We start from the raw sequence: 19,494 nt of genomic DNA, 5'->3' as shown, positions 1-19,494 counted from the left end.
AACCGCTCTAAAATGGCCGAGGCATGTTGCTCCGGCCACAAATCCAATCAGCAATCTTAAGTCACTGCTCCATGCATTCAAAAACAAAAGTAAGACTAATCTATCGCTCAAGCCAGACGGATAAATGGAAAAAAAAAAAAAAAAAACCTGCCTACGTGAACTAGACTCCCCCGTGCTCCCCTTCTCGTGCGGACAGGCAGCTGCCAACTAATTAGGGAACAACGAACATTTTAGATGGATACCCTGGGCATCCAGATCCCACCATTCACTTCATTCTCGACTTCATCTCCTTCTTCGGCAACATCAACGTTCCTAGTTTCGCAAGGTGATCATCATAATTATGTTCAACTATTCCCAATTTATCAAATAAATGCTTCCCCGTAAACCAGATAAATTAGCAAATGTCAGCCCTTTCAGGCAACATTTGTGCAATGGCACGGCCCTGATCCTTTATACATTTTGCAAACACCTTAGGCAACGTAAACTCACCTATGTAGGACAAACAACTTGCCAAGCCAATGCAAACATTCAAAATTACGGTTAACTGAGCAAATAAACTTGCATGCACCCTTCCTTATATTGTGGCAATCTTAAATAATTGACTGCGTTAATTCTAGGTAAGGAAGATAATTAAAATGTTTCAGTAATTCCCCACGAACTCTATTTCAGCGCAAAAGCCAAACACCAGTGATGGTTGCAGACACACAACAAACACCAACCTTCATATCTAGCATTCTTTAACTTCTCAACTAGTCTGGTTCAAGCGTTAAACATAGCTTTTCAAAGTCTTCGGCACAATAATCTATTGTTACACTAATGAATGCATTTGCCCAATCTTGTTATGGTGATCAGGGTCTCTTTATTGTCATAATTTTATAAGCCAAAACATAGAGCCATGTACCAAACACCACATATTCAATGAACAGTGCAAGGGTAAAATACCTCATCCTTGGTATGGCTGCTGAACTTGTTGCATCAATTCCTCGGATTGGTGTTTTATTTTTTTTTAAAAAAAACATGGCTATTGACGGGATGCCTTGTGAAGCTCGATACATCACATATAATCTAACTGACAAGCATTAAGTGCAAATGGTTGCTCTAGGGCTTAATTCCAGAAGATGAAGACCAGTAAGAGATAATGGCATGCTGGAGACTGAAACCCTATGATATTTTCATACTTGACAAAATTTCTAGTTTGCATAGGCTATCATAAGTTTACAATAAAGGTACAAAATTAACTTCAAACGCAAAAGTTAGATACCCTATCAACTGAAAAATACCACGTGCCCAGATAACAAACCCAAATGCTTATACTACAAAAACTTCTCAAATTTCTTCAACCTCAATGCAAGAACAAATATCCGTGTTAAGAGACTAGAAATATAAAACATTTTAAACCACCTTATCTCACCAAATTGAATAATCCATCAAATGAACCTCACCACCAAAGCAAAAGAACAGACTATAGCAGCATCTCAGCAATCTGAATAGCATTAAGTGCAGCTCCTTTGCGTATTTGATCACCACAGACAAATATATCCAACCTGTTTGGCATCCAATGATTAATGTGACCCTTTGTCACAAAGAAAAGACAACAATTAAACAGTTCAAGGCCCCCACAAATTAGTCTTACCCCTTATTTCCATCTTGCGACAAATCACGACGAATCCTGCCAACTGCAACATTATCTTTGTTGGATACCTCCAAAGGTGTAGGAAAGTGATTAGATGTGCGGTCATCAATAACCACCACCCCAGGAGCGCTCTTCAAAATATCTTTTGCCGTATCCTGTGCATTCAAGAAATTTTACTAAATGAAATTTTATACAAGTCATAAATCTTCTTTATAAGTTCAACTATATCAAAAACAAAATAAAAACTTCCAAGTCTTGTGAGAAAGAAATACAACAGTAAAACATAAAAAAATAAAAAAGGTCAAATTAAATGTCAAATGTTAGAAATTCAAATCTTGGTAATTTTTAAGTAGAGTATTAGAGGCAGATGTAGCCAAGTGAATCAAGGAAGTGGATTGTGAATCCACCATGAACAGGTTCAATTCTCGTCATTCGCCCATAACTCTGAAGTGAATGCTTCATATGGGTTCTTTTTTTTCTTCTTATCATAGGGTTTACTTTACCTCTTACTCTTAATCTTAATTCTTACTCTTAAAATTGAATAAAATATAAAAATAAATATAAATAATAAACTAATAATAAACGATAAGCACCTATATTTTCCTTTTCAAATTCTAATATTTATTAATTATTAAGGAATTAATGAGATTTATTATTATTGAGAGTAGGCACAAATTCTTCTAATTTATGATCCACTATACAATCTGTTATATAAATAGGTAAATGCTCCTTCCCATTATAGATAACAATAATATAGCCGATCATTGTGGGCATAATGGTAGATGCATGGGACCACGTTACGATTAATTTTTTTTTTGCCTTTGTGTTAAGTTTATTTATTTTTCTTAATATATGATTTGGTACAAAAGGATTTTTTTTTTTTTAGTGAACATGTCATAGTTAATTTCTCCTCCTTTTTTTTTTAAGATGAAAAAACAAATTCCATTTTCTTTCCTATTTATTGCAGCGACGAAGAATCAAATTATCACTATATTTATTTCTTTTTCTACTTCTTCCAAGTGCAGGATAACTTCAAGGGGTTGTGGGTTTTTTCCTACCAATTGGGGCCCTCCCGTCACCACCCCCATGGAAATGGTTTACAAGGTTCATAACTACTCCTCTTAACTATAGGATGTTCACCTAGCCATCATTTAAATCCGGCTTTACCCAAATTTTTTTGGTTCACCCCATCATTCCTTACTTGTCCGACTATTGTTGAATAGTTTTTGGATATTAAACGAACCTCCCTAGAACGTAATTTTAATGTGGCCGATTTCCTCTCTTTTGCAATCAGTTTCGCTATAGCACTTACAACTCTAGCTAATTGTCCACCCCTTCCAAGTGTGATTTCTATGTTATGTATCGCCATGCCTAAGAGCATATCGGTTGAAGTAGATTCTTCTTTTTGATCAATCAAAACCTCTTCCCAAACTATACAAGCTTCTTCCAAAGCATACAGCTTTCTGGGTGTAGATGATGATATCTATACAGATGGATCTTATATATTGTATAATGAAGTCAAGTACTATATGAGTGGATATATAGGAATCAAAATCTGTGGAATCACTCATGTCTAGGTTTGTATTTGGTCAAATGAGCCACTTACCTCATCCAGGGGCTGCTGAAATTGAAGATTGATACTTTCAGCATGTGCACGCATGACAGGAACACGTATACATGTAGCAGTGACTTTAACATTCATGTCATTCTGAAAAATTGACAAAAAAAATATGGAAATATTTTATAAGGGATTCGACCATAATATATCTTATTAGATATAACAGTGTAGTAAAAGAAATAACCTTTAAAGCTTACCCAGATCTTTCTGGTTTCTTTAACTAATTTCATTTCCTCTTCATTATAACCATTTGATAGAATAGGTGCATTGTGTGAAAACAAGTTAAACGCATACTGCAAATAAAACATAGCAAGAGGTTAGGTTTGAACTTTTCATAGCACATAAAGGAAATTTTATTATAAAGTTACAGTTATTGCATAACGAACAGACAAACCTGTTGCTTAAATATGTTGCAAGTTGGTGGTTTTCCTTCCAAGACCTTACCGAAATAAAACACAAGGAATCATCTTTGTGAAGATTAGCAATAAAAACAAACTAATTGATCGAAGATAATAAGATTATATGGAAGACAGAAACCTCACGAGTCTGCAACTCAAGCTCTTCCATTGCCGCAGCCCCAGCACCACTGGCTGCCTGATATGTACTAACAACCATTCGTTGCACCTGCCACATCCATTGATTAGCTAGCATTCACACACACACAAAAAAAAAAAAAAATCCAGCACTAAGAACCTCACAAGGCTTTTTTCTTTCTGTTTTTTCCCCCCTTCTAAATTTCAGCATGTATATAAAACACTAAAATTACATCTTGAAATATAGTCTTAAATCTCCCTTAACTTTTTTATCTTTTCTTATTATTTTTTATTTCTAGAACTGATTCACCCTGAGCTAAAGATAATTATTTGTAATTGACAATCAGGGAAACAGAAATTCTACGAAGAGATAACCACATTACACAGTACAAATTACAAAGTCTTACATGATAATTTATGTTTGTCAAATATTAGTCGATAAGGGACTCTCTCTCTCTCTCTATATATATATATAAAACATTTTCAAGCATTGATCATAAGATGTCCCCAATACAAAACTTACAACCAAACACTATATTAATGTTGAAACTACATTACCTTGGCATGCCTATGCAAAGGAGTAGCCGCCATCAAACAAATAATAGTTGAACAATTCGGATTGGCGATCAAAGCGCCCTTTCCCATCCCGACTTTAATCCCTTCCATAGCCTCTGGATTAACTTCGGGAATCACCAAAGGAATCCCTTCTTCCATTCTAAAAGCCGAGCTATTATCCACCACAATGGCTCCCTTGTCCACAGCCACCGGCCCAAAATGCTTACTGATGGACCCACCAGCACTAAACAGCGCAATATCGACCCCGTCAAAGCTATCTTCTGTCAGCTCTTCAATCGTGTAGTTTCTGTCTTGAAACGTGAACTGCTTGCCAGCAGAGCGCTTAGAGGCCAGCATTTTGATGGAACGGTAAGGGAAGTCACGGTCAGAGAGGACAGAGAGGAATTCTTGGCCAACTGCACCAGTGACGCCAACCACAGCGAGGGAGGGGGCGTTTTCTTGAAGGGACATGCGGATTCTTGAAGGAGGTGTGAATTTTTTGGGTTGAAGGGAGAGTTTGGTGAATAGGTGGGTTTGGCTGCTGGGATGAGCGAGAGTTGCCATGTTTTGGATACAGAGGTTTGAGAGAAAAACAGTGAAGTGAGAGGCGGCTGACAGAAGGAGATGAGAAGAAGGGTTGGGGAACCTGTGGGTTGTTTAGAGAAATGGGTTTTGACTTACGACAGGATGGTGGTGAGTTTTATTAGTGTTTGGTCTCCATTTGGCTTTTGCCTCCTTTATTTTATTTCCATATATTTTCATTTTTTTTATCCCCCCCCCTCACTTCATAACTTGAGTAAATCAGATTTGATGATGGAGGAACATTTGTTTGTCGGGAAAGAAATTTCTTTTGGAAATTGTGTTTCATGGAAAATGATTTATGAGAATTGTATTTGGTATTGAAAAGGTTTTTGCAGTGGCAATTTAAAAAAATAAATTAAAAAAAACCTTTTAATTATTTTTAAAAAATAATACATGCTTAGTTAAAATGGATATGAGATATATTTTTACATATAAAATAAATAGCAGAACAATCTTTTCTTGCATAATATTGTGGTAAGCCAATCCACTCCTACATGAAATAAGAAAGCTAAATATTGCAAGGATTTCTTGAGGTTATATTTTGGAAAACAGCTGGGAAACACTGTCAATAGTGGTTAGTGCAATGCTGAAAGCAATATATACTAGTGAAGTCACAACCATTATTGATGGTTGTTTAAGTTTTATCTTATGTTTAAATCAATTTAATTGTAACTTGCAGGGATCGCAGCATGTGACTGCTCAACAGTGACCAGCATGCTTTAAATTGAAATTAGCTAACCATCCAATAGTGAATATCCATCCAGATACAGCAGCCGTATAAGCTGCCTCTGCAGTAGCAGCTACTTCAATACATGATGAGGATCAACCCTCCACCGGTGGCACTGTGACTTCTTGAGGAGCTACAAGCATTGCTCGACCACCATACTCTTCTGGCAAGACTTCACCAATTTCCTTTACAAAAAAATCTCTTTCTTCTTCACTGGCTACTATCACAACCTGCATTCATCACCACAAAGCAAGCCACCCAGCTAATTTAATATAGAAGATCAGCTTAAACAATGTATCATCCTTGGCTAACTTCAAAAATAACTCTGTTTCTTTTTGTTCTTTTTTGGTAGTCAAAGCGAATACAAGCTACAAATGTACCGAGGAGGTACCACCCATTCACGGGAAAGAAAAAAGAAGAACCAGCTTGAAAAAACAATTGTGGTTCTAGAAAGCGAGTCATAATACCAACTGTAATTACAAACACGAAAAAGATACACATGAGTTTAACCAATAACATCACTGTTTTCCTTTTTCTATCACAGATATTAGGGAGCCTCTCTTGTAGAAACTTAGCATACAGTATTCGCAAAAACAATGCGGACAATATATTTGAAGGGGTTGGGTGAAAATATGTTGGTTTAGTTATGACTCGAGACGTAGAATCAAGAAAATGGCACAAGCACTCATTGATATATGTGTGTGTGTGTGTGTGTGTGTGTGTGTGTGTGTGTGTGTGTGTGAAAATGGCACAAGCACTCATTGATATATGTGTGTGTGTGTGTGTGTGTGTGTATAGATCCACTGCAAGTTGCTTTTGCAAATGATATCCACTTATACTTCCTAGGGTCTATGAGTCTATAGACTTTAAATGATGTAGAGTCTGAGCAATGTAATATACCTTTTCCAATGTGGCCTTCTCGAGGAAGCGAGAAACCATCCTCCAAACACTAACAAAGAACCATGGCATACTTAAAATGAAGCACTTCGCCAAACGCTCTGGATAGTAAGCCTACATGAAAAAAATTCTAAAAAAATTAGATATTCATAGTGTAATGAATTTTTCCCAGTCAGCAATCAACCATGTATACTCCACCAGATTGTACCTTATGGAACAGAAGTTTTTGAAGCGAACTTTATTCTGATATGACTATAATGTGTTCAACATGGAACCAAACACATATCCTAGCATATTCACATTATGCCAAAAATTTTATATGTATAATTTTAGAAAGAAGATCTCCCTATCAGGAAAAAAAGGAATACATAGTGATTAGGAGGAAAACGTGTTTTTAATTTTGTTAAGTTGCTTTATTTACTATTGTCAGAGAGTCATGGCAGCGAATCCAGGAAGCATTTCAGGTTTATTTATCCAGGTTATTCCGGTAATTACAAAGGTAATATTGTCTTGAGATCATCTCTCTGAGCAAATACTTGAGCTGTTTCTTTTTTGTTTCCTCCCACCACTCTTCATAAGTCAATCCAAGCCTTTCTTTTAAGTGTAGGTTGCATCACTTGGTATAAGATAAAGTTGATGTTTCCCTTCATGGAACAGAAGTCCTTTTGAGCATGCTTTCTTTGAGTTTGACTTGACACGTTTGAATCAGAACCCAGGTCATTCTAAAAGTTTATGACTAGTTTCACTTGAGATCGTTTTAGAAAAATATAACTATTAGGGAAAACAGGAGACAGCATGGGGAAAAGACTTCATTTTTTCATAAGAGAAGATTTACTAGCAGATAAACTTGCATCCTTCATCACCAGCTTCACTCAACTTAGAAGTCAACAAGAATATATTCAGAAAAATAACCATGACAACCATATGTAACAACAAAACAACCAAGTATATCAAGCTACTGACCAGCTGAACCAGCACAAACATGGTACAAGCAGACCAAACACGCAGTTTTAAAACTAAAAAAATGAGGATTCAGATTTTATTAGAATGTGCTCTCTGTATTGCACTCCAAATGTATGCATATATCCTTGATAGACATCATATGTAACATGTAGTAAGTTTGAGGTGCTGAAAAATGAACATAGTTTACCACCCACTTGAAGCATAAATATAACTTGGCATTCATCAAATGCAAGACTAAGATGGATAAGAAGAGTTTTATATCTTATACAGAACAGACATAAATGATCTGTAATGAGCATCAGCTTCCATGAAATCAGTTCTAAACTCCAGGTTTGATTCCCTCATCTCCTCAATTATATATACCTGAATTGAGGCTACCTTATCTAGGCAACACACAATTTTTTGTTTCTTTCAGCACCCGGTGAAAATGAGGCAAACACTTTATGGCGAAACCTGTGCTGTCTCCTTGTTATCGATGTTTACAAGTGTATTTTGGTATCGATGCACATTTAATTGACAACCATTTTCTGACAATAAGGGAATTGCAAATAGAGTCGTTAAATATACAATGGGAAGCTCTCAAATCTCAATTATCATCCAAAATTTTCATTTTCCTCAGTCTCCATCTCCTGTGTAATATTAAAAGTGTTGAGCTATCTTTTCAGTATGCAAACGCTGACTCTTAGGCTCCTTTCAATTGCCATTTGGCAGATGGAATATATTTTAGTGGCCAAAATTTCATATGAAATAGTTACCTGCAAAAGTTGAAATCCGGTGATCAATCCACGCGCATCAATGTTCTTATATGCAATATGCTGCAGATCAAGGATGGCAATCAACTTTTCATTTCCCATTTCTCTTCCTTTGAATAAGCTGAAACAAGGTCAGAAAACACATTATACTTCTTTATGCCATTAATGTATTGCCATAGATCAGAGTAACAGACTTTGGGAAGCATGCCACACGAAGATATGGTATACAAAACAATTTTGGAAATGAGGACGTTATATAGAAGTAATAAATGCATTATATTTACTTGAAATGAAGAATCATGTTCCCGAGTAACCAGATCAGAGTTGAAATCAGGAATGAAGATTCAAAGTAATATATCAGCATGCAAGAGCACTGAACAACTAATTTCAATCTGCCTCTTTAGTTTCCCAGAACAACATGCAATTGCATCAGGAATGAAGATTCAATGTAATATATCAGCATGCAAGAACACTTAACAACTAATTTCAATCCGCCTCTTTAGTTTCCCAGAACAACATGCAATTGCTGGATTCTTTTTTTTTTCTCTGAGTCTTGGCTTGTAGCAATTCTCTAGTATATGCATTTCCATCATAAAATTTCAGATTCAAAATTTTCTCCTTGGCTCACGTTGTTCATTTAGTAATTTCTGATGCATATAATTGAAATTCTATTAGATAATTTATCTAATCATCTAGAAATATCATGATCTTCATCTGAATGGACATAGACTTGGCACTGCTTCAGGAAGCCAATACTGCATGTATTGATATAGAAACCATCACTTGAGAAGAAAACAAGGTTGTAAATCTATCTTCTTCTTTTTTTTTTTCAAAGTACATAAGAAAAGAACAATACTCGTGTCCTTTCATGTCAAACCTTTCTAGTCTAGCATTGAAAACAATAATCTTTTAGCCTACCCTCTTTTCCATCATTCCACATGTATTTGATACATAAGCTACTTGTCACAACTGTACACGTGACTTAAACAACAAAATTCTCTTTGCCAGTGTTTTTAAGAACAGTTGTCAAAAGCAATGATGGCTTTGATTTTATTACCATTGTCTCCAGTAACATTTCCATGCTATCAATACATAATACAATGAGCAAATAGCATAAAGTCACAGCAATAAGCCATCTTTCTCGAAATATATAAATCATCAAGTAATAGCCATCTAGTTTAAGAATATGCTTCTTTTGTAGATTTGGACACATCTAATATGAGAGAGAGAAACTTGGAATCCTTTTGTCTATTAGAATAAATAACACAAGGCAAGCCCAAAATAATCACTCCTGAATTGTTAAACCATGCCTCTAAATGACCCCGTACTGGAACATCTATTCATAATTTTTTTTTACCACGTTCTTTAGTTAAAGTAAATGATACCTTGCAATGGCCTTGTCTAGCAGATGAACAACAAACTCTGCACGAAAAGGCAAAACGAAAATGAGTCGAAGGCTCACTTGCCAGTTTATCAAGTCCAATTATTGTTTCCTTTAAATGTAAGCCTAGGCATAGTATGAAAATACAGAGAACAGCAGGTTGAAGCTGCTCCCAGAATGGATAACTAAGGCTGCATTTCAATTCACTTATCCTGTTATTGTTAATATAATACATTATACACCATAGTTCCGAGCAAAAATCACCTCTGACCAATCCATGTGTAAATAGCGCGCGTGTTCACTAAGAGAGGAAAAAGTATAAGCACAGGTGCCTTCCTGACACACACAAACAGGTTGGTGGGGTGGGGAATTTGTTTATACATTTAACTGTTTTTTTTTTTTGTGGGGAGCACAGGTGCCTTCCTGACACACACAAACAGGTTGGTGGGGTGGGGAATTGTTTATACATTTAACTGTTTTTTTTTTTTTTTTTTTGGGGATGCAAGGGAGGTCGTTCATGTACTAGCATTCTATGGAGCAGCTTCAGAGTGGCCTCCAATGAAAAGACAGGAGTCCTCTGTTCACTTTACCTGAGCAAAATAGCTGTGGGTACAGAATCAGTTGTTTCGAGAATTGAAGAAACATTATCAGGTCAAACACCAAGGGCATGAAAATACAAATATGAAGTTTATTCACTGAAGGATATTAGCAGATTAGGATAAAACTCTTGAAGACTTGAAGAACAACAGGTGACCAGAGGAAGGCCTGCGGGGACAAAGAAACTTGAAAGAGATATCTTTGATAAATAGTAATTTTCACCCATGAGACCAAGTCATGAAAGTGCCTGCTCCAATAAACTATAAAATAAAATTGTAACAAGTCAACTGATTCATAAGTTTAACTTGCACATATCTATGATACAAGACAAACAAGAAAGTTGCTTGCTGAAAATAAATGTTAAAAATGAACGTTTCTTTTGGGGTAACCAGAATACAAATAGGCCCACCATACCCTTAAATAATTTGAGCATCCTTTATAAATTTCCTCTTTAGTGTTTTGCGATTATCAGATTGGAGATTTTCTGGTCACTGGCCCAAGCTCCGTTTTATTTTATTTAAGGGTCCCATTTCTGAAGTTTTTCAGATTTAATAAGAACATCATCTTTTAGAAAAGGCCATCTTTAATCTCCTTTAGGCAGTACACACCTACAGCATATAGCGAGCACACTACCCGATGGAATCATCCAATATTGAAGTTGAAAAGAAACGTACACCAAGAAGTCTAGCTATCTTAAAGCCCCATGGTTCTTGGACAGCAAACAAGTGACACAGTCCAGAAAGGCCTGCTCATTCTCCCACCTTTATGACACGACTTTTTTCTAATGGAACTGTTCTTGATATGTACCATGGGCCGTAGCGACAATCTAGATTGAAAGTACCATGACACCAATCAAACCAGGATTTTAATCACTTAAAACTAAGCTTTAGTAGCATGCATGGAAAATTGTTACAAGATAATCATTAATCAACTGTAATAGAAACAGTAAAATTATAAGACTCAGGGTGATTACTCTTAAATTGGAGTTGATCCTTCGAGGGAAAGTGCTTGTTTGCTTTCACGAGCAACACTGGATATCCATCCCTTGACAGACCCTGCAAAAAGACTTTTCTTGGTCTCAATTCATCCTGAACTTCAGAATCTGGAATAGACCCGTTTGGAACAAATGCAGCCCTCCATTTCAGCCACTGTGCAAACATCTTTGCTGCCTTTTCTGGGTCCATTGATCTTGCAATTAAGAACCTCAACAGTGTTGGGTCCCCATACTTCTACAATTGCAAACCCCGAAAATCAAGAAGAACCGATGCATACAAGGACAGGCGCAAGTATATGTTATGTGTGTTAGAGTTGGTTAATTATGTGAAAGGTACCTACCTCGGTGGAAGAACCAAGCTTTTCAACTGATTTCCTCAGCTGGGTCAGTGCAATTATTTGTTGGGTTTTGTCCATTATAGGCAGGAAGGCTGATGATACCAGTAGAAGCCTGTCTGCTTCGGCTTCAAAAAAAGAGAAGGGTATGGAGTCGGCAGGTCTCAAAGTTTAAAGCATTAAAATTCGCCAGACACCGGCGAGGAAGGGGAAAAGAGCATGTGAAGAAGAGAGTTCCCGTGGAAAAAAGGAATCAGAGGCCACACTAAAAGAACAAAAGAGTTGGGAGGGGAAAGTGATTCGATGATTATAAACTCTGCACAGCCCTTTTGTCAAAATTCGAAGGATTAACGAACCTGGAACTTCGGAAGTCCCTGTACTGTTGAGTTTTTCTGAAGGAGTTCCTTATCAAAAATATATCTAAATCCCTGTACTTCAAGTCTAGCTACACCGTTAGTCCTTCCGTTAACTTTGGAACACCACTTGCAAACAAGCTCTCAGTTTTCAAGAAAGTCGAGGATGATATAAAATAAGGGATAAAAAGTTTAAAAACAAATCCAGAAAGATGAACACAAATTAAAAAAAAAAATCCAACATAAAAAAAACCATAAAAATAATAGAAATTTATCATGGTATAAAATTATCTAAAAATAAAAGGCTCTTTAATAAAAAAAATAAAATAAATACATGAATAAATAAATGCATGATTCCTTGATGACAAGCACGCAAAACAACAGCAATTAACATTAAAATGTCTTCTAAGAAGCCAAGATTTTATTTTTCACCAAAACACCTCATAGGAACACCACCTATTCTGCTTTGAAGTTTTATTTAAAATTTTATATATTTTTTTGGATTTATTAATCTATTATTTAAAATCTAAGATTATTATTTTATTTCTTATATATTATTAATCTTGATTTTCTTTTATTCCATTTATAAAAGGGACCGAGTCTTAAATGTAACAGAAGGTATATGGATGGTGTTACTGATTAATGAAGAAGCTAAAACATGTGGCCCTTGTTCGTGAAGCCCATGAACAAAAGCTGACATTTTCCTCTCACTTAAAGACAGCGGCAAGTCAAGTTAAAAACCGGTTGTGTATTGGCCACGTACGCAACGATGAGAGTGGAAAATAATCAAACAAGGAATCGTTGAGATTTTATGTGCTTTGATTGTTCTCTCCCTTCGTTTTCCTGTACACAATCCCTCATGCGTTGCTGTTTGGACTTTAGAAGAGACAATTGGTAATAAGATTTTTATATAATTGTTTTTGACTTACATGCATTTCAATAATAAAATATCATTTAAGATCGTGAATTATATTTTACTATATTTATTCATAAATTTTTATATGATTTAATTGATTTGATAAGTGTAGGTAATTTTTAATTAACTTAATTCAATATTAAAAAATAAATAAAAATAACTCAAATCAATTTAAATTTACTAGCCAAACTTATAAACTTATAATATGAGTTATAAATATTAGCATGTATTATAAATAAAAAAAAATAAAACTCATCTTCATAAAACATTAAAAAAATGTAAAAAAATATTTGAAAAATACATGAACACAATCACACTACTTCCACATCACAAGAAAGCTACCTCAGTGGAAGAACCAAGCTTCCCACCTGCTTTCCTCATTTAGGTCAAAGCAATTTCCTGGGTTCTCTCCATTTGGAACACAGGCTAATTCTAGCGGGGACCTGCTTTGGTTCGAAACAGAGATCGAGGGAGACAAGTGTTTATGCAGTCTCTCAGGAAGATTCAGAAGTCACACATGGAGAGAGAGAAAGGAGCATTAAAAGGGTGAATTCCAGTTGAACAAGGGTGAACAGAAGTTACAGAATCACAAAAATCCTGCCGCGGGAAACGTGACGTACAATGCTATTGCCCTTTTTATCTTTTTTATTTTTTAATCAGCTGTACAAAGCTCTGGTTCCTTTTGAATTTCAGTACTTCCATGATTAACCATCAGAGCAAGCAACGCCATCAGCAGCACAAAGGCAAACAAATCTTTCCCTTCAATCTCTTCCTGCAAGGCAAATTAATCAATATGATCAGCCTAGTCATGCTTGGAAGCGAGACAATCGTTAAGTTATTCTCTCTACATCTTCTCAGCATGTTACAGAAGGTTACAATCTGCCATTGTCCCAGGGAAAAAAACAGAAAGGAATGCACAAATACTGGATCAGAAGCATGGTTTAAAAATGATCATTTATCATCATTAAACCACGTAACTACATAATTATGGCGGCAAGATACATCACGATGGACAGGCATTTCAAGCTGTTGTGGTCTGACACAATCTTATTTTCCCTACAGCCTACAGGCTAACTAGAAGATAATACTAGCACTTCGTGCTTCTACAACTTCAACCCAGCATTTCAATGGAATTTCACAAAATGACAAATTTGCCAAACGATGGATACTGGGGAGGCTCCACAGTGCGCCTGACGCAGGCACCATAAATAAAAGGCTACAATAAATAATACCCGGACTTCAACTTGAATCTGGTGCTACGAAATAAATCTGCTCTAGCTCTACCCGTGGGAATTAAGATTCGAACTCCTCCTGAACTCTTTGGTGATATGAAACGAATTCTTTCTAGCTGTGGGAACCTCACAAATACAAACCTGCAATGAATTGAAATTAGATCAGAGAACCAACCTATGAAAGACCATACATGCAGTTCTTATGGAGATTTCAAATCATACCACAATAAGACATGGTGAACGCAAAATAGTGTCTCAGTGACAGCAAAAGCTGAGAAATCATCAAAAAATGCTATATTTGATAAGTCTACGTGCACACATAAAATGGCTCTCGTGGAAATGAAATTTTCTATCACTGGCGCATCCAGTTGGTTACAGCATAAGATAGATAGTCTAAACCAAAACGTAGAGTACCAATAAATAGATGCATAGTCCTCTAAAAGAAATGAATTTTTGAGCAACTAGACCACTCAGGTAATAATAATCCAAAACACTCGTGCTAATATCTTGTATTTCTATCCTGAGTAATTTAGTGAGGTGGTATTAAAAGGACAGAAAGAGAAGAGTGTGACATCTACCAATGCCAGCAAAACAAAGTAAAATTGCAGGCAAAACAGTTTGTGAAGTGAGATTGCTAGCTCCACAGAAAAGACCACATTATGATCCTAAGCACATGCGAAAACTATGAAGCTAGCCAAACTGTATATTTAGATCAGACTAAGTTAATGAAGTAAAATCCCCTGTCCAAGTAAGATTGGTATCAGCAACAACAGCATTTTGAAATTCCTATATACAGGAAATAAGGATAAACAAATTTATGTCATATCCAAGTAGGCAAGTTACCTATTCTGTGAAAACACTCATGAGATCACTTGTAGTTGGGGGCAATTGTGGTAATATTGGGATGAGAACTTTGGCGTTATCCATAAATTCAATGTTTGGCTCCTGCTTCACTGCATTACCGTTTGGCTCCTGCTTCACTGGATTACCGTTTGTCTCCATGTATAATTTTTCATGTTCCAAGTTGCTCGTTGTTGATTCAAATTCATCTACAGCTAACCGGCTTGGAATGCTAGTACATTTACCAACAAACCCAAGATTCCTAAGAGGTCCTTGATCAAGCACTTCACTTGACTTAGCACCATAGGAACCTTGGAAGTTGGAGATATAAGGACCAAGTCCTGGTAATTGTCTTGTAGCTCGAATTGTCATGGTTGAGCTTTGACCTTGCTGAGAGTTATTGTCAGGATTTACAGAGCATGATGACAAAGGAGATATGGAACCTGAGCCCGAGTACCCACTTACACCTGTGGTTTTGAGATCCCCATTTGATATTTGGCCAATATTCAATGAGGAATTATTTGATTGAGGTGATAGAAGACTGTAATCAATCATAGGACTTCGGCTATAGCTGCAATTCTGATTGACTGAAGCAGGGCTGTTTCCAGCTTGAAAAGTGGCTGCTGATTGGGAAGGGACCACAAGGCAAGATGGCTGTACATTAATTATACGGTTAGGCTCTGGTAATGATGGCAGCTGTAGTGATTGTTGCTGCTGTTTCTGCTGCTGCACCACGTCCATTAACATGTTACTATTTTTACTGCTCATCCCTCCAAGATTGCTAATAGGTCCTACTGTTCCAACGCTGTTAGAGGGCCAGGCTACAAATCCTGTAGCAACTTCCTCAGCAGAGACCACATTTTGTGGATAATGTTTAGACATGTTGGTTTGACATTTTACTAATGGCTGACCAAATGCCATACCATGTTCAGCAGGAATACATTTTGGACCCTGCACAGATGCTTGTAAAAGAGCTGGTTGGTCCACTGTTGTAACCATGCTGCCTCCAGGATTGCCAAAAAGCTCGGCATGCAGTGCTGCTAATGTTTGTGGAGGAATCTGGCCAGAGGCGGCCAAAACTTGGATGTCAAATCTTGCAAGCGGATTAAGTTTTACATTTGAGTCCAACAGTCCACAGAACGTATTAGAAACCCCACCTTGTTGAGCAACCCCACTTAATCTCTTCAAATATAGTCTAAACTTCTGAAAATTGTTATCGGAAGAAGCCAAACTTAAGAGTATTAACACAATGAACGACTTCAATACATCTGAATTGTTGAAATATAACTTGATACTGTTCTGTAGGAAGACATGTTCTTGTATTTAATATTTAAAAATCTAAAAATTCAATTGTTATTGCAGTTTGCATGAGAACAACCCAGAGGGACCAGCCCCAAAACAAGAGTCTTTTTTTTAAAAAAAAAAGGAAAGAACCACAAGGAATTATGGAAGATTGAGAAGCAGGGAAAAAAACAAACCTGCAAATGACTCGCAACATTTTCTCTAGTTAAACCAGGCACATTCATCAACTCAAGAATTCGCTTAGGTACAGCCTCTGAAATGGCAGCCAAAAAGTTGCATTGAGCAAAAGATACAATGGCCACTCAAATTTAGCTCTGAAATGACATTAAAGCATTTACATGTCTCATCGCCAAAGTATAATGTACATCTTTTTTTGCTACTAGAATGACTGTTACAGATAACTACACTCTTATTCAGCCAACTTGTGGCCTTCTAGCTTGAGAATGGGTAGTTAAAGCCCATCATTGTTGATTGGTTAGAGAATTATGCTTTTTCTTCACTGTTAGGTCTTTTAATGCTAGTTTCCCCTCCTAGAGGGTGTCTTAGCTTGTTATTAGGAGATTTGTGTGGGGCTATTTTCCCTCATTTGTGTCCTAGTTAGTCATGCTATTCTATCTTTCTTCTACCATACGCGTGCGTGCGTGCGCAGACACAACTAAATTATTCCTCAAATAGAAAAACGCAAACAATTAAAAGGGAAGGATCATTAAATATCTTACTGTCGATTCCAAGATGGTTTACAGCACTGACAAATTGCTGATGGAGCTCTACTGACCACACAACACGTGGTTTCTTTGATGCAGAGGGATCATCATTTTCAAATTCAGCATCATCTTCATCTTTAGCAATGGTCCTCTTCTTTTGGCCTTTCAAAACTCCTTCTGCTCCTTCACTAACAGAAGATGCATTTTCAGCATCATTCCCTCTTTTATGCCGATCAGTATCCTCAAAGCTCCCAGAATGTTCTTGTTCTTTGTTCCCATTCCACTTTTTCCTAATAACATGTTGCCATATATTCTTGAGCTCTTCTTCACGGATAGGTTTAATCAGATAATCACATGCTCCATGTTTGATTCCTCTCATTACAGCACTTGTTCTCCCATCAGCAGACATCACTGCAGGACAGGTTATTGTGTCAACAGTTTGATACACAACTTAGAGATCCTTACTGAGAAAAAACAGGAATATACACTCACTAATAACTGGGAGGTCCATTTCCAACCCAACAAGCTCAAGCAGTTTAAATCCATCCATATCAGGCATATGGACATCACTTAGTACCACATCAAAACAGCCTTTCCTTTCCCTCAAAAGTTTCAAAGCAGCTGTGGCCTGGGAGCATGTAGTAACTGCAATCAACAAATAAAATGAAAATATTTTTTATTGGTACAATAGGAAGTTGTCAAATTCGCATTTAGTTTCTAGATTTAAACTCTTCTTCATTCTACAAGTACGTCTAAAAACCTTTAAAATTGAAGTGTTTTCCGGATCTTATTCTTGTGTTTTCTTGAAAAACCATATGAGGATAGTTCTTTGATATAATACCAAGAACTGACTTTTGTACTATTATCACTACTCACGAAGCAATAATTTATCTCATGCTCTTCTGCTGGCGGAGGTCCAATTTTGTGTTGTGTTACTTGGATAAACAGTTTTCTCCGTGGAGCTCCCATTGAGATTTATTCGAACTTCAAGAGGATTATGGTCTTGTAATCCGGAGAGAAAAAAGGCAGCATCAGAGTGCAGTCTCACGGGCCCAATTTTGCATTCATGCAAAAAAAAAAAAAAAAGAGGATGGACGGGATGATTTCTACCGAGGAGGTCAGTGTCCTTGCCTAAGGTTCATCTGTCTCTATAACTCAATCATTGATCTTTTCACTTTCCTGAGTTAGGTGGCTATGATCTTGCAATTGTTGTGAGCTATTATCTTCATCTTCTGTTATCTCTGATCGGAGATGTGACATCAATGCTGGGTATTGTTTCAATCATGCGCGGGAAGCTTTCTATAATATGAGTTCAATAACATGGTGAAATCAATTTTGAAATCTTTGAGTGTATATACCAATCTTAGGCTTTGAGTGTATATACCAATCTTTTCAAATTTTAATCAATTAGGCTTAGATTTGGCAAAGAAGAACTACAAGTGCATTTTGAGCGATATAAGAAACCTTTTTTTATTGAGACTGACAAGTAAATCAACAATATGGATTGATTTGGGTAGCTTTCTTAACTTGTTCAATGAAAGTTCATCTGGTTACCTCTGTTTTCAACTTGCAAGGGACTAAACTTGTTCTAGTTTTTTTTTTTTTTTTTGAATTTCGATAGAATGGTTTCACCAGTTGCAGTAAACTTAAGGGCAAGGTAGCTTACCAATTTGCAACTATCATTCTATCTCTATCAGTAACTAACCAACTTCCATCCAAATTTAACTCAATCACACTCACCAGACATGAACATGCATCAAAAAGTAGCCCCAGAGAACCCCATTCATATCCTTCCTCGCCTATCTCCTTTCAAATTGAGCAATCAGAAAAGGAAACAGGGTAAACTAACCGTGATAAAGGCAGCGGTGAAGCATTTTCTCAAGCAATCTCAAGCAAGTGATGTCATCATCCACTACCAGAACCCGTAAACCAGCCGGGAACTGATCAGACACTATTACATCTGCACCTGCACCTTTACACAATCCATAAGTGCTTGCGCTCGTGCCCAAGCTCGACGCTACTCGCTGCAAAGCAGCCATTACAATTCCAAACAGAAACTGAGCCACTCACTAACCCACTACTAATCACACTCTATGCTGCCAAATTCTGAAGCTAATAAGCTTAAATTAAACATGTCCGATGGCAAAGTCGTGAAATTGGAGGAATTGGGTGTGGATTTAGAGGACGCTAGATCTTTTAACAGAAACCCTGCAATTTTGAAGGGGAAAAAAAAAGGAATCTCGGGAAGTTAGATGATATTTAGAGTTCAGATCGATAAATAGCGAGGGAAGTTGGGACAAATTTCCAGGATTTTTTGTTGATTCAACTCTACAAGGCGTTGAATTCCAGTGATGTGAAGCGAAGGGAAAGCGCAGGGAAAGAGAGAGAGAGAGAGAGAGAGAAGGTAGGAAAGACAGTTGGATAATGCGTGACCGTGAGGGGCAATAAAAGAGGTCCTTTTTTGTAATTATAAGAACTTATTCATTTATTTAATGCCAGGATGAATGATAATATTGATGGGACATGGGAGGGCTATTTCTGGGTTATTGCAGTGCAGGTGTTTTTAAAATTTTTATTTTT

General features: G+C 36.7%; 3 protein-coding genes and 1 long non-coding RNA gene across 5 annotated transcripts; 1 reads left to right on the top strand and 3 right to left on the bottom strand.

The window, feature by feature from the left end:
* Window positions 1-1,131: 1,131 nt before the first annotated feature.
* LOC105125499 (aspartate-semialdehyde dehydrogenase-like) lies at window positions 1,132-5,079 on the bottom strand. The gene is made up of 7 exons (XM_011025973.1): window positions 4,343-5,079; window positions 3,789-3,875; window positions 3,646-3,690; window positions 3,449-3,544; window positions 3,240-3,341; window positions 1,634-1,788; window positions 1,132-1,544 (listed from the first exon to the last, which is right to left on the bottom strand). The coding sequence occupies exons 1-7, from the start codon at window positions 4,901-4,903 to the stop codon at window positions 1,463-1,465; spliced, it is 1,128 nt and encodes a 375-aa protein (XP_011024275.1). The 5' UTR covers window positions 4,904-5,079; the 3' UTR covers window positions 1,132-1,462.
* A 417-nt stretch (window positions 5,080-5,496) lies between these two features.
* Window positions 5,497-11,952, bottom strand: LOC105125507 (sec14 cytosolic factor). 2 transcript variants are annotated; one of them, XM_011025994.1, is made up of 6 exons: window positions 11,574-11,952; window positions 11,212-11,464; window positions 9,646-9,682; window positions 8,264-8,381; window positions 6,549-6,659; window positions 5,497-5,878 (listed from the first exon to the last, which is right to left on the bottom strand). In XM_011025994.1, exons 1-6 carry the CDS (start codon window positions 11,646-11,648, stop codon window positions 5,744-5,746), a joined length of 729 nt encoding a protein of 242 aa, XP_011024296.1. In that variant the 5' UTR covers window positions 11,649-11,952; the 3' UTR covers window positions 5,497-5,743. The 2 variants fall into 2 exon arrangements, with proteins under 2 accessions (XP_011024296.1, XP_011024287.1); XM_011025985.1 differs by having other exon boundaries at window positions 11,212-11,467; window positions 11,574-11,948.
* A 1,141-nt stretch (window positions 11,953-13,093) lies between these two features.
* Window positions 13,094-13,979, top strand: LOC105125488 (uncharacterized). The gene is made up of 2 exons (XR_842249.1): window positions 13,094-13,403; window positions 13,731-13,979. It is a non-coding gene; the product is annotated as an uncharacterized LOC105125488 (long non-coding RNA).
* LOC105125494 (two-component response regulator ARR1-like) lies at window positions 13,774-19,337 on the bottom strand. The gene is made up of 6 exons (XM_011025961.1): window positions 18,764-19,337; window positions 17,407-17,559; window positions 16,930-17,325; window positions 16,387-16,463; window positions 14,912-16,111; window positions 13,774-14,209 (listed from the first exon to the last, which is right to left on the bottom strand). The coding sequence occupies exons 1-5, from the start codon at window positions 18,951-18,953 to the stop codon at window positions 14,912-14,914; spliced, it is 2,016 nt and encodes a 671-aa protein (XP_011024263.1). The 5' UTR covers window positions 18,954-19,337; the 3' UTR covers window positions 13,774-14,209.
* Between the last annotated feature and the right edge of the window lie 157 nt (window positions 19,338-19,494).

This window comes from Populus euphratica, unplaced genomic scaffold (genome assembly GCF_000495115.2).
Source record: "Populus euphratica unplaced genomic scaffold, PopEup_1.0 scaffold1.1, whole genome shotgun sequence".
NCBI lineage: Eukaryota > Viridiplantae > Streptophyta > Magnoliopsida > Malpighiales > Salicaceae > Populus > Populus euphratica.
Note: the sequence above shows the minus strand (reverse complement) of the source record. Positions and strands in the feature narration are given on the sequence as shown.